The sequence below is a fragment of the Sturnus vulgaris genome, chromosome 1, assembly GCF_052056855.1.
Source record: "Sturnus vulgaris isolate bStuVul1 chromosome 1, bStuVul1.hap1, whole genome shotgun sequence".
Classification (NCBI taxonomy): domain Eukaryota; kingdom Metazoa; phylum Chordata; class Aves; order Passeriformes; family Sturnidae; genus Sturnus; species Sturnus vulgaris.
This window is the reverse complement of record NC_142243.1, coordinates 91,878,926-91,894,708: the sequence shown is the minus strand read 5'-3', so window position 1 is coordinate 91,894,708 and position 15,783 is coordinate 91,878,926. Positions and strand designations below refer to the sequence as shown.

Genomic DNA, 15,783 nt, shown 5'->3' with positions numbered 1-15,783 from the left:
AGACTCAGCTTTCAACGTATGTTTGTGAAGCTCCCTGGCAAAGAACACACCTTTTCCTGCTTAGAAGATAAAAAGGCCATTTCAGGGCTACATTCTGATTTTTTTTCTCATTATTGAAGATTGTTATAACCTCTGCAAAAAAGGACATTAACTGAAACATTGAAATGCAAAATCAATTGCTTGGTTTTTAACATAAGTAAGGATTAAGGTTGACATTTCAAGTTTAAATTTCCTACCTTCTATATGGCTACTATGATTCCAAGTTCTGTGTGTTGATTTTCAGAAGAGCACACAAATCTTTTATTAATCAGGGAGAGCCTATCATTTAAGGAGAATGAAACAAGGAAGTTTGCCTTTTGATGTAATTATAATAAGCAAGGCTGCAAACTGCAGAGGAATGAAGAATGGATATTTTTGTTGCTGAAGGTCTTGACAGTACAGCTGTACTGCAAGCGTTAGAGCAGCCATTTGAATCGTTACCTGTGACAGCCCTAATCTTTGTCAGGACTTTCAGCCCCAATGACAGACTCACTGGAAAAGATCATGTGCTTCTGAGCAAAATCTAGGATGTTAGCTTAACCACATTGAAGCTGCTGCTGCAGTTAGATATCTTGAGTTTGCCCAGAAAGGGTAGGGAGAAGTACATAGTTTTGTTGGAGATTTTTTTGCTGAACAGCTTTGCTGTAATGACAGTGAAGAAGCACAATAACAAACAGCTGGGGACGAACATGAAGTCTTAGATCTCTGTAGCTCCTTACTAAGTAAATGTGGATCAGTGCCATGAAGAAGATAAATGTTGGCCAAAGGGCTGATGATAAACTGGGCAAATTACATAATCCTGAAATGACACTGGTATCTGTTGTTTAGACTAATTTTTTTGAATCCATAATATTTAAACTGATTTGGAGAAATACCAAATACATGAAATCCATTGAATCAATCCACATGAATGCAAAAAAAACCCCATTAAATAATTTTGGAGTAGCAAGGTGTACAAGGTCAAGTTTAGCAAAAATTGCAATCAAGCCATAATCAGCTGTTGCTGCCTCACTTACTCTATGACTCATAAAACAGGACTAATAAAGCCAGATTTCATGAAGAAAAATTATACATTTATCAGTCATGAGGATGACTGTCATTGAAAACCTCAGTGCTAAAAGAACAAACTGTGGAAAAGACTTAAACTGAGATGCAGAGAATTGTGCTTTGATAATAACTGGAATATAAGAAGTTACCTCTTATTTTCCATTAGCAGGTTTGTATAAAGGAGCAAGATCTGAGAGGAATAGTGTTTAAAAATAAGTATTGCTAAGATAACATGTACTGTACGGCTTACTGTGGAACCAGTAACTACAATTCTAGCATTTTTTTCATGTAGAAGTGCTAGATTTTAGTAACTGTGGTGGTCTTTTAATGTAAGTTATTTCCACGTGGGGTGTTGTTTGGCTGGCATTTTCTGTATTTAAAAACTGACTTTCACCAGACTTGAAGATATTATGTTTTAAAAAAAGCCCAAAACCCTGCTAAAAATAGCTTTCAAAATCTGGACTTCATCAGAGTACTGCTTTGACATTTTCTGTATGAGACAGAAAACCTTAGACATAGAAAAACTAATTCTACCACAAACAAATATATTTACAGTTTACATTAGGTTTAAATTGATAATAAAATATAAAGTGTTTTAAAGTACTTGTACATTTTGGAAAGCAAGTGACAATAGTCAAGTTTCAGCATTTTGAATAATCTCAGAAGAATCAAAACTCATCATGTTAAAGCACGAATAATTGGAAGGCTGCACTGAGGCTTGAGATACCTGGAATAATTAGCAAACACCTATATTGGTCTCTAAGGCACATAACAGAAATTGAAGATACTTACACCAAAAGCAGCAGCTTTGAGGACTAAGTGCATGTTCTTAACATATTCTCATTCTGAGCAATTCTTATGTAATGTACTTTTTGTACCTAATGTTTGTAAACTGTTTAACTAAATGCAGCTTACTCTGTTTGAGCCTGAAGTACTGATAAGTAAAAATTAAGTCAGCTCTTCCTTTTGTTCTGAGCTTGTAAAATGACTTTGCTTCTACAGATCAGTGTCAGTGTTTCTCAGGTATGTCTTATCCATGTTATGTAGCTTTAAATTCTTGAAGCATATAGAAGGCAACTGGATACTCAGTCTTGGATAATTTTCAAACTAATCATCTTTGTTTTACTGCAATTCAAACATTTCTGATTTAAGAGAATCAGCTCAAACTGTTAGGTGTAATTGCTTCTTTATCTCATTTCCTTTATGAAGAGGTTCTGATTAAGCATGTGCATATTTTCAAAGGAGGCCTTTTTAATGACATTTTCTAGACATGTTTTTGTATTTTTTTTAAATCTGTGGCATTTCAGAAAAATGTGAATGATAATCTCTTGATCAAGGTCAACTTTTTCTACTCAGTAGAGCTGAGTAGCAAAAGACCTTGCATGTTTTTTCATGCAGAGATCCTGGTCACTGGTCATTGTGCATCTTTTGATGATGTGAATGGTAGATCCTGATGTCATTTGTATTACAGTGAGCTTGGTCGTTAATGTTAGATTACGTTGTCCACATGGGCCTTATGCTGTACCTTTTAATTGTTGATTGCTCAGGCTCTGCTTTTAAGAAGCAAAGTATGAACTGTGTCATTTTTCTTTTTGTCCCTGTGGGCAATTGTAAGTTTCTGCAATTGCTTTGACTGGCATAAACATATTCCCTAGGACTCTACTTAGTACATAGGTAGTACTTATTCCATCTTTTGTGTCCTACTAGCCGGTTCCCTGGGAGTGGAACATCCTCAAGTGGGAGAAGAAAACAAGCAGTTGAAGACATTTAAAAACCAGGTCCTATATTTCAGCAATTGTGAGCATAAGAGAAAAAGGGAAAGACCTTTTAAAGTCACTAGATCACAAAAACATTCCTGTGTGGACCACTAGGGAAAGGCTAGCTTTAATAGACTAATCCAGTCATAAAGGAGAGTTTTATTTCAGAAGGGTGCCAAATGTTAAGTCTGGTAATGGACATAAATTAAATACAGGTAACAGCTTAAATATTGCAAAACATGTGGAAGGAATGAAGAATCATGAAGATTTGTCTCAATTTGTAAAGACTGAGATCCTCACTGCATCATGCAGCAGAGCTCACAAGCATCTTAGGTCTTTTCCTTCCCACCCTAACCATCAGTTGCATCTGTAACATATCAGTTCAGCCCAATCTGAATGCAGAGATGATTGAGGGATTTCATAATCAAAGTTAACAAAAGGCTAAATTGAAATAACTTCTGTAAAACCGTGGGATTTTTACATATAATTGATTCAAAAAAAGAACTTTGTACAACAGAATCTTTTAACTAATTATATTGCTTCCATACAGAAAAGTATCCTCCTGTGAATCATACAGACGTCATTCATGTATGTAAACTGAGCATGTATGTATGAAAAATATATAAATACTGTTTTCTAACAGCAACCAAATTTAGCAAGTGTTGCAGGCAACTTTATTATACCTGAATCTCTAAGTGTGCAAATGTTTTCTACACCATCTACCTCTTATTGCATCTGCAGAAAACACTTGCTGTGAAAAATATGACTTTTATATAGTAAACATTGATACAGGAGTAATAAGACTGGCTATTTTCTGAAAACTTTACTGTATTTTAGACAGAACAACAACACACCGTCACCCATCTCCAGTACGTAGCTTGGCCTGATCATGGCGTTCCTGATGACTCCATGGACTTCTTGGAGTTTGTGACCTGTATGAGACCAAAGAGAGTCAAGAATGAGCCAGTTCTTGTTCACTGCAGGTACTTGTGTTTTAAAACTCTGATTATAGATCTACTTCAGCCCTAGAATAAGCATTTGATGGGAAAAATTTGTCCGCAAGACAGGAGATTCTTGTCTGAATTTGATGAAAATGTTAAACTGTGCAATACGAGCATTTACTGCTGAGGACAGAAACACTGATGATGCGTTTAAAGGATGAGTTTACTTTGTCTCCCTTTCTCCTGCAACCTTTTGATGAAGTGGCTTAGTCACATAATTATCACAGCTCTGATAATCTGCAATTTAATTTGTTCTCTGGTTTTAATCCTCTACCACTGTTGTAAATCTCATTTTGAACGGTACTGCAAAAATTCTTTTCCTGCTATTCAAGTGTGTGTGTCATAAAAGCCATCAATTAGATCTTTTAGACCTTTTTTAAGACAAAAATACCAAACCAGTACAGTTTGAGCAGTTTAATTGTTTAAAAATGCATTTACTATAGATGAGGTTTTATTTATATTAAAAAATATTTTCTTTTTAGTAATTACCAGAAAATATTACTGAAGTTACTGTAAAAATAAACTTTGCACTCTATTTGAACTTTACTAGGATCTCCTGTACTTTCCAATGCCATCCTACTATTAAGGCTATATTATGAATTCGGTGGATTGCAAAAACCTAATTTTATAGACTATTTTCCTGTTGCATTTCACAGTGCAGGAATCGGTCGCACTGGTGTGTTGGTCACTATGGAAACAGCCATGTGCTTAATTGAAAGGAACCAACCTGTTTATCCACTGGATATTGTACGGAAAATGCGAGACCAGAGAGCTATGATGGTGCAAACATCAGTAAGTGATGGAGAGGAAGTATCATTTTCTGTATATATATTGAACTTGTTGAGTTATAAAACAGGGCCAAAATTTTTTAAACTGATACAGTAGTATGAATCTTCTGTTGCCATTATATTTCAGACTTCATAACTTTAGCATAATGTAGCATGATGGCAAAGGCTGCTTTGCTAATGAGGTACGTATTTTTCTATTTTTAAAATAGTTCTTGTCTTGCCATGAAAAGAGAATTGATTTTGGTACATTGTAAGTAGGTAGAATGCCCAAAGTCAGACTTGTACTGATCATCTGCTCATAGTCCTTTGTCTAAATTCTCTGCAAGAAGCAGAGAAATTTTTGCTTTTTGTTCTAGTACAGAGCACTATAGGAAGTTATTAAGTTGAAGGTGAAATCAAAGTGTTTGTGGCCTGGTTTGAAAAGAAGGAAGTGGTTTTGCAAAAGGCCACTTTAGAGTAGAAATTCTATAAGAACATACTACAGATTTTTTTAAATTTTGCCACTACCCAATTGGAAAAGTTGAGTAGCATCAGTAACAGATAAAGGAAAGTAGACGGTGATTTTAAGATGAAAGTGAGACAGCCTGAGTTTATGAGAGCAATTTTGTGTTCATTTGGAAGTGAACATATTGATGTTAGAGACAGATGAAGGATGAGAGCTTGTCCTGTCTTTAGGAGAGACTGGATGACAAGAATTCTTGGTGTGTGTTATCTTGGAGACCTAAATGCCCTATGAGAAATGAAAGTAAGGGGGTTTAGATACAGAAAGCCAACAGTTAAATCTGACATTTCTGTCTCATCTTACAGAGAAAATGCCTGAAATGCACTGAAATCAAATCCATTGTATCGCAGAAAGTTAACTTAAAAAGACAAAGTCTATTCATTAACAGATTAATGACTGCAGGAATTAGCATTATGACTGGATGTGGGGGAAATCTTGGATCATAAAGGGCATAGAAGTGTCAGATCTGCAGCTGCCTGTGTACCATTAGAGTGCTCAGTGAGGAGAGCTTGTCTGTGCGTGCTGCTGTGACTCGTGTTCGTTGCAGCAGGGTTGCACTCTCTGGAAGAGAGTCAGGACTGTGTGGTTGACAAGGGACTTGTTTGAAGGGTGCCCTGCCTGTTCCTTGCTGAAGTAGAAGCTGAACTGATGACAAAGGTGGTCATGAGATGAAGGACACTAGCTTCAAGTTTAAGGAAGCTGAGTGTTAACTTCTGAAGTTGCACCTGTCTACAGCCCTCAGTTTCTAAAATTACCTAAACAAGTTCAAGCTTCAACATTCTAGAAGTGAGCCTCTTCTTGAAAATCAGATGTAAAATCCTGAAGTAAACTTCAGCTTGCCAGAAGACTGAATCCCTTTTGTTACAACAGAAATCAGCCAGGATTGTCCTTTCATTCCACACTTTGACATAACTGAAGAATACAGGGAATAGTAATAAATACAGCTACAGTCAGACTCCCAGTGTGGAATATCTAAAATAGGATTCTTTACCTTGCTTGCTGTGTTACACAGTTTGCTGTCAGCCCAATCAGGGGAGAGATGATCTGTAGCAGCAATACTGGGAAACTAAATTCACTTGTTATTTCTGAAGAAGGCAGATACTGCTTTGAAAAGCCAGTGAGAAAAATTGGCACACTGTGCTGTAAATGAGACACAGAAGCAAGCACTCAACTGTGAGAAAACAGAATACCAGAGAGCTGCATGTTAATATTTCAATCTATCCTGGGTGCTCTATCACATTCCCATGCCTGCATTCCAGCTAGTCTCACTGCTCATATTTGATATCCTGCTTAGGGTTTCTGGGAGAAGCCATTAGAGATGATTCAGTTGTAATAAAGGGATTGTTCAATTTCAATAGCCTTGCCTAGTGTGTTCAGCTGCCCTGTGGGAACTGTGTGTGTGCTCTGATTCTAAGGTGATATGATTTGCCAGATGCATGTTGTGACAGGGCATACTGAAAAAGAGCCGACCTATCAGAGGTATTACCTGGTCAGTTTAGTGTCTGTTGTTAAACGTGTGCAAGCTGTAGTTTCTCAAAGACCATTTTGTTACCTTGAGCAGCAAAAAAAGCTTCAGCCAAAATGATGAAGCTATAACAAAGTTGGTGTAACTGTATGGCCCTTCATTTAAAAAAAGAAAGATTAACCGTTATTTTCCAATAAACAGAAATTAGATATCTAAACAATGGAGAATACAGTGCTTAGGATGTACATAATAGAAGTAGCTGCTAGGTGAGTGAGCAGTAAGAATACATGCAATAGATAAGAGCAAAGAAAACAAGTACTCAGAGATTGAGTCAGAGGAAGCAATGCTGAAATGCTCATTCTTTTATTTGTTCAGTAACTTGATCACACAAGTTAACAGAAGTATTGTACAGAGGGCTAAATACCACACCTGGCTTGTTCAGGCAGTAGAAATAGAGAAATGACAATAACAATGAAGAGACAAGTCATGGTAATTAAGAAATAAGAACAAAGTGACATTGAAAGTGGGAGTAGTTGACTGAAAGGTTGAAAGAAAAGCCAGGAAAATCGAGATGCAGAAAACTCATTTCCCTCTTCCTGTTTTCCTTAAGTTTTTCTGTACTTAAAAGAAAATGTGTTGTGTTACGTTATGGACAAGAATAACATTCCTAACTGCTGGTGTATAAAAGCAACCTAAAGGTCCTTCACAGTTCAAATGTTATCTTTTAGCCCTGCCCTTTTGGAGATAGTGGGAGAATGTTTCTGGATGCTTCAGAAGAGTTAATGGGAGCTGGCAATACAAGGGCAGCTGGGAGAACATTTCAAAGATGGAAAAAGGGATATAAAAATGTGAAGCTTTGCTTCTCTGAATATATGACATGGAACTTTGGAGGAAAGAGCTCGTTTGAGGGTTTTGACAATAGTACTTTCATAGAAGAAGTGAGGGTACTTTTGGTCTTTGCAAGTTCTTTTAAATTTCAATCATCTTGTGTTCTCAGGATTGTGTTAGTCATAAAAATTTATTCAGGCTACCTGGATTTTTAGTTCTGCATTTGTCCTATTGATAATGTCTCCTTGTATCACTTTTTAGGAAAAGGCTTACAGGCTAATTGTTTTTAACAAATAATTGCACTACAAGGTCATGGAAGAGCAAGTCTTTGTAATAGTATAATGCAGAAAATAAACTCTAATTTGTGAAAACTAAGATCTAATTGAGATCAAAATTTTGAGTAAGAGAAGAATTGATGTGGCTACTTCAGAAACATAAATTTGAAAGGTTTTGTGTTCTTCTGTTACAAAAGGAGATATAAGTTCTGATAAAAAATTGAAAATCAAGTGACTCCTGCAGTACTGTAGGTGTTTTGGGAAAAAAAAAATATTTCAGCTAGGTAGTTGCACCTATAGATGCTATATGGCAAATTTAAATGTGGTCATGTAACTTAAATGTGCCCAGTATTATGTAACTGCACAACTGGCAAGCTCAGAATACTCATAATAATCAGATAACTACTTAACCACACCCCCCAAAATAGATGAGATGTATAAAGAAGGTAAATATCAAGTTAAACTTAGTCAAAAGTCATGCACAGTTTTTACAAGTAGTTCCTATTCCCTGAAAATTAAGCACGTATTCTTTTAGTTTGGGGAGCTGTATTTTCCTTGGTGTGTGATTTTTAATGCTTGTCCTTCAAGGAAGAGTAAATGTCGGCTTTGTTTACTGTGAACACAGACAGGAGAGTAGGATTTTCTCCTCCCATCCTTGTAGCTCCTCTCCTGTCATTGCTCAGGAAAAAAGGAAGCCATGGAACTGTTAGTCCTATTCAATAATACTGTCTAATCAGCAGTTTAACTGAACATCCATAAATGTTTTTGTGTTTTCTTTCCTACACAGAGTCAATACAAATTTGTTTGTGAAGCTATTCTTCGTGTTTACAAAGAAGGATTGGTTCGACCCCTGGATTCCAGTTAGCACAGAAGTGAAGGATGAGTTCTTTTTTCGCCTAAAAAACTGCTCTTTAAGTAAAGCAAGGGCTTGTTTCTGAAAGCAACCAGAATGGACAAGAAGCCCATGAAAAGACAGAGGAGCACATTTGAACTGTGGCACTTTAAATTTCTAAAGAAGATTGCTAAATCATGTACAGTATAACAAAGTCACATAGATAAATATATGACAGCAATTGTGTGTAATATGCTTTATTCACATAGACAACCATAAACAATCATGGAAACCTTAACACATATCTTTTACTGCCTTAAAACACTCTTTACTTTGGAAGTTACAAAGTTCCTTGTATTTCCTTTGAAATAGCAAAAAGAAAACTCCTATTATTGAAATGATTCATCTTAAGAAGGTATTTAATATATTTGTGTTGTATGAAAGTTCATTGAAGGTGAATATTTGTAACTTTCTTATTGGGATACTAAATATCCTTGGAACTGTCACCTTGACTAAAAGGCTGACAAAGAGCTTTAAAGGCTAATGCATAACTACTGTACACCGTGCTGGAGAAATTTAGTATTCAGTTACCGTAAATCTATTAGTGAGTATGCCAGCTGTTATAATATGCTGCTTAGAAATCACATCTACTGTATGTGATGTGAAAATAATGCTGCATTTAGGCATTTATGCAGATGGTACAGTCTGCATCTTCTGTTGATCAATTTTAGTTGCAACTTGCCTTTTTGACAGTGACTTACTTACAGTTTTAGTTATTGCACCCCTTTTCTTCTGTTTCTGCTGTCCATTTCCTTTATACTTTTCACTGCTGTTTCTCTATGTGGACTGAAAACATTTTAACTTAAAACGAGGTTTAATTCTCTATCATGTTTGTTTCCATGTGTATTTATGAGTTCTCAGATGTAAATGTGGATTAATGTTGCACACAAGTACTAGACTTTTGACTTACTGTATATGCAAAGTAGTGTAATCCAATACTGGAAGAAAAATTACTACTGAACTCATCAAATATGTTGCTGCTATTTCAAGGTGTGAAGCTTACAAGGGCACAGGTGTTGCTAGTATTCAGATGGTGATAAAATGTTGCCCTCCAGCAAAGCACTCTTATCCAGCAAAACACAACTCCCTTTTGCAAGAGTTCTCCAGACTTACTGTGTTTCTTGCTCAGGCAGAAATGCAGTTAAATTCACCTGAAGATTCACGTGGAAAGAGAGAAAGAATTTGTACACTGATGAATAATTCAACCTAAGGTACACTGGTCTCTATTTCATTTCAGATGGGAGAATTGGACTTTCTGAACAGTATAACCACATTTGTATAATGTTAAATTATTTTGTGTGTGCTTTTTGATTAACCTGAGATAGTTATTAATTTTTTAATAGTGTTTAAAAATATTCTAAGGGACTGTTTAAAACTCTGTTATTTAAAAATTAGTCCTAAATAGGGAAAAATTTTTATGGGGCGTATTAGCCAGATGTTTATATGTATAAAAGAGAAAATTAGATAATTTTTTTTTCAGAGAGATATATATGCACACACATATTCAGATGTATTTTAGAACTATGATTTGTATTATGGATATTATCATTTATAGCTGGAGTTTCATTATAGAAACTATCACAGCTATACAATACGCGTCTCTCGTGTTACTGAAAAATTATGGTTTTTTCCCCCAGGAGATAACTAGAAAGTGCATGTAGGATGAGCTAAATTGCTGACTTGTCTTTTGTAGGCTTGATCCTTTCTCCAAGATTACATTTTTAGCTGTAGCTGAAGAAGTTACCTGGTTACTATTTATTGATCCAAAAGAGTTTTAATTGAGATGTGCAGAGTAGTTGGCAATATGGAAACCTTCTTGGCTTTGTTAGGTTGAATAGGTTTGTGCTCATCCTTACATACTGCATTCCAAATTTCACTTCAACTGGAGTTTTCTGTATTATTTTGGATCGTTGTCATCTTGCTTGATTGGGCATCGATTAGAAGGCAAAAGACTGCCTTACTCACTTTTTATCTTGTAGCTCAATCTGTCTATGAATCCAAGTGTAAAATTATAGTGGACATGCACATATTACTTAGGAAACTTTGTTATGTGTGCCTGTCTGTTAAAACATCTTTTTTTTTTTTTTTTTTTAAGTTTTCCTGTGACCAGGTCTCAGTCATCCCTTGAAGTTGGCATGACTTGTATTTAGTAGTTTTGTCAAGAAGTGAAAAAGGCAAGAAAATAAATTGTAAGAAATATTTAGAGCATCTTTGTGACATCTGTGTCTTTCATGGAAGCACTCATGGTTTCTTTGTGTTCAAGGTTATTCCTATATTCCAATTGCTATTTATGTTTCTTTATGTTTAATATGTACTTACCAAAGCACTGTAAACCTATTTGTTGTATAACTCCAGTCTCAAGATATATGGTATAGACTTGACTTGGATTAGTATGTGTGCATTTAAATGATGCCTGTCATATTGTGACAACGAATGCTGCTCTTGTTCTGGTAAACTTGGATGGGTTTGGTAATAATATTGGGGAGCTCTTGGATTTTAATAACTTGTTTGAAATTGCTGGGCACAGAAAGAATACTCAAAGCTATATAAATAGTAATCTTTATAAGGTTTTTTTGTTCGTTTTTGGGGTTTTTTTAAAATACCTTAGAAAAAATATTAACTACACAAGTATCTTGTATATTGTGTCCATCTTTATTTCAGTCTTGCTGGGTTTTGCACATATACCTGTAGGGTCCATAGGGGAGAATTGAAGGGGTTTTGTCTTCTCTCTGTAGTATGTGATGACTTTGCACTGAATGAAGTATGCCTTAGATCTGATCTTGCAATGAAAGCATAATTATGAAAACATTTTAATGCCAGCTTTTGTTTCCACAAAAATTAAGAAATCACAAAAATATAAATCTGATTGATTGGTTTGGGGGCGGGTTTGGTGTGGGAGTTAAAACTTGTGACCACAAAGTTTTTAATTGTCAAGCAACTGGCAAATGGTAGAAAATGCTGTGAAGACAAGATTCTGTATAACCTTCATAAACATTTTACCCTCGATTTCTCCTGTGCTGACATCGTCATGAAAATAAGTATTCAAAATGTCTGATGTGGTGGTGGATGAAGAGGGATCAATAAATCCTTGATGTTTTCATCACTGTGAAATACACTAACATATATGTATATAGAATTAAACAAATTTTAACTTAGTGGCTTTATATTTGATATGGAAGTAACTAAACTGCCTATTCAGCATGTCTTCTGAAATCTCACAGGGGAACACTTCTGAGACAGAGGTGAAAGGGACAGGTCTTGCTATTTATTAAAAATAAGGAAAACAATGCCCTAAGCCATGAATGCCTTTTGTGTAACCAGATGTATGAAATACAAATCATTAAAATACAACCAAACCTTCAATAGTGGTGGTGTTTTGAAAAAAAAAATAAAAAATTGTAATCCAGGGGTTTGCTTTTAATTATCTTGTCTTTTAGGTGTTGATACTAAATTATATGCAGCCAAAATGTACCCACAAATTCAGCAACAGGTCTTCATATACACTCAGCTTTTTTAACTGTTGGTTTTCCTTTTTCCCCTCATATTCCCTACTGTGCAGTACTTAGTTAAATATATGTCTTTGAAAAGAACTCTAGTTCTGAATTATATAATGAAATTTGTATTGGCTTTATTAAAAGCATAGTATGATACTTTTTTATGAAAAAGCTATTCCCTGTAGACAGTATTCTTGTGTCAGACTAAATGCATAAATGTTGAAAATAGATGCATATAGTTCATATTCAGTCATTTATAATTTACACATAGTAATTTCACTGATAATGGCTTTATTTTTCTACTCTGAAATGTAGCATTTAAGTGCAAGTTTATTTTATTCTTTCAGCCTTTCCAGAGAATGTGTGCTGGGAAATGTTTGCATTTTGATTAATAACCTGCAATCAGTCTGCTTGGTTAAAAGTATTTATTAATTGAAGCTATCTAGAAGGTAAAGTTTTTATTAAATATTTTGTTCATTGATTATATGGGTTTCTAGCATTTAAGTTCTGACACTGATAGTCCTCAGCCATCACAAATGGCTGTTTACATTAACAGTTTAAATATACCAGTCTAATGCAATATTATTTCATTTTAGTGTACTTTAACACTGTATAAGCTCCAAAGAGTAGCATCTACAATCACTGAACCCTGTCATTCTAAAGAAAAAAGTAAGTTTCTCTGAATCAAAAGGAAGAAGCACCACATAATACATATAACCACTTTTCAGCTCAGGCTAACTCTGTGACAGTAGCATTCTTACCACTCCTATAAAGAGTAAATGTTGAGGATCAATAATATTATGGAAAAAAAACAAATTGCAGAGTCTGTAAGAGACCAGGAAATATTGTTGTCCTTTTTCATTTTTTTTTAAGACAAATTCATCTCAAGAGGGGACAATTGCTTGCAGACTACTTGGATAAGAGTAGTCTAACTTTGTGCTTTCTTTTGGGCTTAGCTGCAGGTTAACCTTTAATTAAAGTTGTATTTAAAATATTAAAGTGTTTATTTTAATAGACATTAGTGAAGCACTTCAGTTTACTGTTAACTGTTTAACTTCTGTTTACTTGGCTTTCATGATTTTGTTTCCTGAAATGTCATTGTTTTGTCTTATAAAATCACTTTGAGGTTTCCTACAAGTGTGAAACTGGCTTTGTCTCAGGCAAAGTGATGTTATTGTGGCTTAAGAAAGGGTGGTTTTTTTCACCTGCTGAAGAGGCAACTGATCTTTCTGAGGAATTTAAACAGTGCTGCTAGCAGTGGTAGAAATCATAAAGATATATGGAAAAGCATGTAAGAAATGTTTTCTTCGGGGCAGATAAAACCTGAGTTTAACTTAAAATTAAAAGGAAAAGTAATCAAGCATTGTGAACATGAAAATGCTTTTAACAGATAAAGTAGGGGTGAAAAATATATTATTTGTTTTTCTTCTTTTTCCTTTAAAACACTTCTGTGTTTTAAACGTATCATTTCTCTTGGAACAATTTCTTTAGTAAAAAGCCATACTTTACATGGGATTTAAGTTTTGTCAAACCCACATAGAAAATAATTTTAAGTGGAACATTTTCCTCATCTACTGGTTTGTACTCTTAAGTAACGTTAAAAAACCTCTTAAATATTTTCCTCTTAAGAACTATATTGGCTGTTTTCATTTGATGTCTTTTTCTGAGACATAAATTAAACCTGCATGTGGCTGAGTAACTGGTGAGGTTGCCCTGCATGCTTAAGATGAAGCAGATGCTTTGTTAGGGCTATTAAACCCCTTATCTAACATCAGTTACCAATTTAAGCCAGAGTAGTATCATATTCCTATCAGTCTTTTGCAGAATATTTTGTAAATAGTCCTTGGAGCTTGCTCTTTCAAGCATCGGGAAGTTATCTTGCACCAAGCTAGAATTTATGCTTTAAAAAAACCAAAAAAGTTAAAAGCTGAATCTTCAAGTAAGGAATTACTATTTACCAAATTCTGTACAAAGCATATCTTTTAAAGGGAAAAAAATTAGTTTTTCTTCAAAAATACAAAGGTTAGCTGTTAGAAGTACCTTCTTAGCTGTGGGTGCAGCTTACCTAGTCATAAAGCAAATTTGCTCTCAGCTAGTGTGCAGCATGGCCACTAAAGCACAGAATGTGCATATAATCAGCCCAAATGCAAGATTATTTGTCAACTTCCTTGCACATGGTTGGTTGCAACCCTGTTTCAAGAGTAAGGAAAAAGTACTGCCTTCCTTAGGGAAAGAGACTGAAATCCTGCACAATAAATCCGTAGCCTATATTGACCCTAGTGGGGTTGGACTTGTATTATCTAACCTAAGCAGTCCAGTTCAAAGTGAGATCAGGTGTATCTGTATGAGTTTGCAAGAATATCAAAGCACTCCATTCAGAAAAACCCAAAAAGCTCAGCTCAGCAGTGTTAATTACAGCGGGCTTCATTTGCTTCAGTAAAGCAGCAGGTGAGTGTGGCAGCACTTGGGTTAGTCCTGATCAGTGCCCTTTGCATACATGATTGAAAACTTGGGATTTAGCAGGAAATAAATTACTGTCTGAAGAAGTTAGGTGGGGAATTAGTATATGCGCTCAAATGTAAATTTATTTCTCATCCAGGTTTTGCAAAATAAATGATAAGTATTAGTGCAGTGAGCACTAAACATAATTTATTTAGGTTTTTACACTTCATTGTGTAACCTTAATAAAGAGATATAATGGGGACAGTCTTATAAAAGTTCTAAAAATCTGCCTGCCATTCATTCTCACAAATGATGTACTGGTTAAAACTGACCTTGATTATACTGATATGGGAATGTGTTTATAATACTGGAATAAATTGCATAATAGTTGGGATAGCCAAAGTTGTTTGGGTTTTTTTGCAAGTTTTGGAGAAGATTTCACTATTCTAGTCACTAAGCTTGTATTTTCATATAAGTTCAGTTAGCATTTTTGTCAGAGTTTTGTCAGCAAAACCTTGGAAGGTAATATCCATTTAAGGACTCTGGCTGGGGGTTTTTGAATTTTTTTTTTCTTTTCCTTTAGCACTCTATAGTTTCTTCTAAGATCTTAGGTGCCAGTGCATTAAAGGAATATAAGAATGTATTTGATGTATTTGGAAGGTAAGGAAAGAGATTATTTTGTACCCTACGCTGTACTTTTCAATCATTTGAAATGTAAATTGATGTTGATAGTACAAAGTTTAATTTATTGTTTAAAAGTGTAGACACCTCTTGAATGTATAATTTTGCTTTTTTATTTTTATAGGAACAAAAGGTTGGTTAATGTTTTCAGTAGAGCTTTCTTGGGGTTTGGAACTGTTTTGAACAAAAGTATAGCCACCATTTTATGCATATTGGTTATATGGCTAATGGTGAAATAAAGCATTTTTTGGCTGTATGGTTTTACTGTGGCTTATTCAAAAAGAAAATAAGACTTGCATTAAAAAGTTACTGACCTTTTTGATAGGAAAGGAATCAACTAAGAAATCACGGGTGGATGCAGCTTGAATTTTATCTAAGCAATCAAGCTTTTATGGGAAATGTCTGGTCTATATACCATAGTAAAAAAAAGAAACCAAGCAAGTCACAAATTATTAGGAATATTTCACTCGCAACAAGTTTTATGAAAGAGGATTGTCTTGATTAATTAGATGAATAAACCTTTGCAGTCATGTCATGCAAGGCCACATAACAGTTTGAGTTCAGATTTTCTT

The 15,783-nt window shown here is 34.9% G+C and overlaps 1 protein-coding gene across 2 annotated transcripts in view; it reads left to right on the top strand.

Moving 5' to 3' along the window:
* The window catches only part of PTPN3 (protein tyrosine phosphatase non-receptor type 3), a 125,787-nt gene extending 110,320 nt beyond the window's left edge, over positions 1-15,467 (top strand). For both annotated transcript variants that reach the window (XM_014880504.2, XM_088171701.1), the window contains 3 exons: positions 3,681-3,826; positions 4,501-4,636; positions 8,490-15,467. In XM_014880504.2, the coding sequence (XP_014735990.1) occupies positions 3,681-3,826; positions 4,501-4,636; positions 8,490-8,567 (360 nt within the window). In that variant the 3' untranslated portion in view covers positions 8,568-15,467. The remainder of the gene's footprint in view (positions 1-3,680; positions 3,827-4,500; positions 4,637-8,489) is intronic.
* The last annotated feature ends 316 nt before the right edge of the window (positions 15,468-15,783 follow it).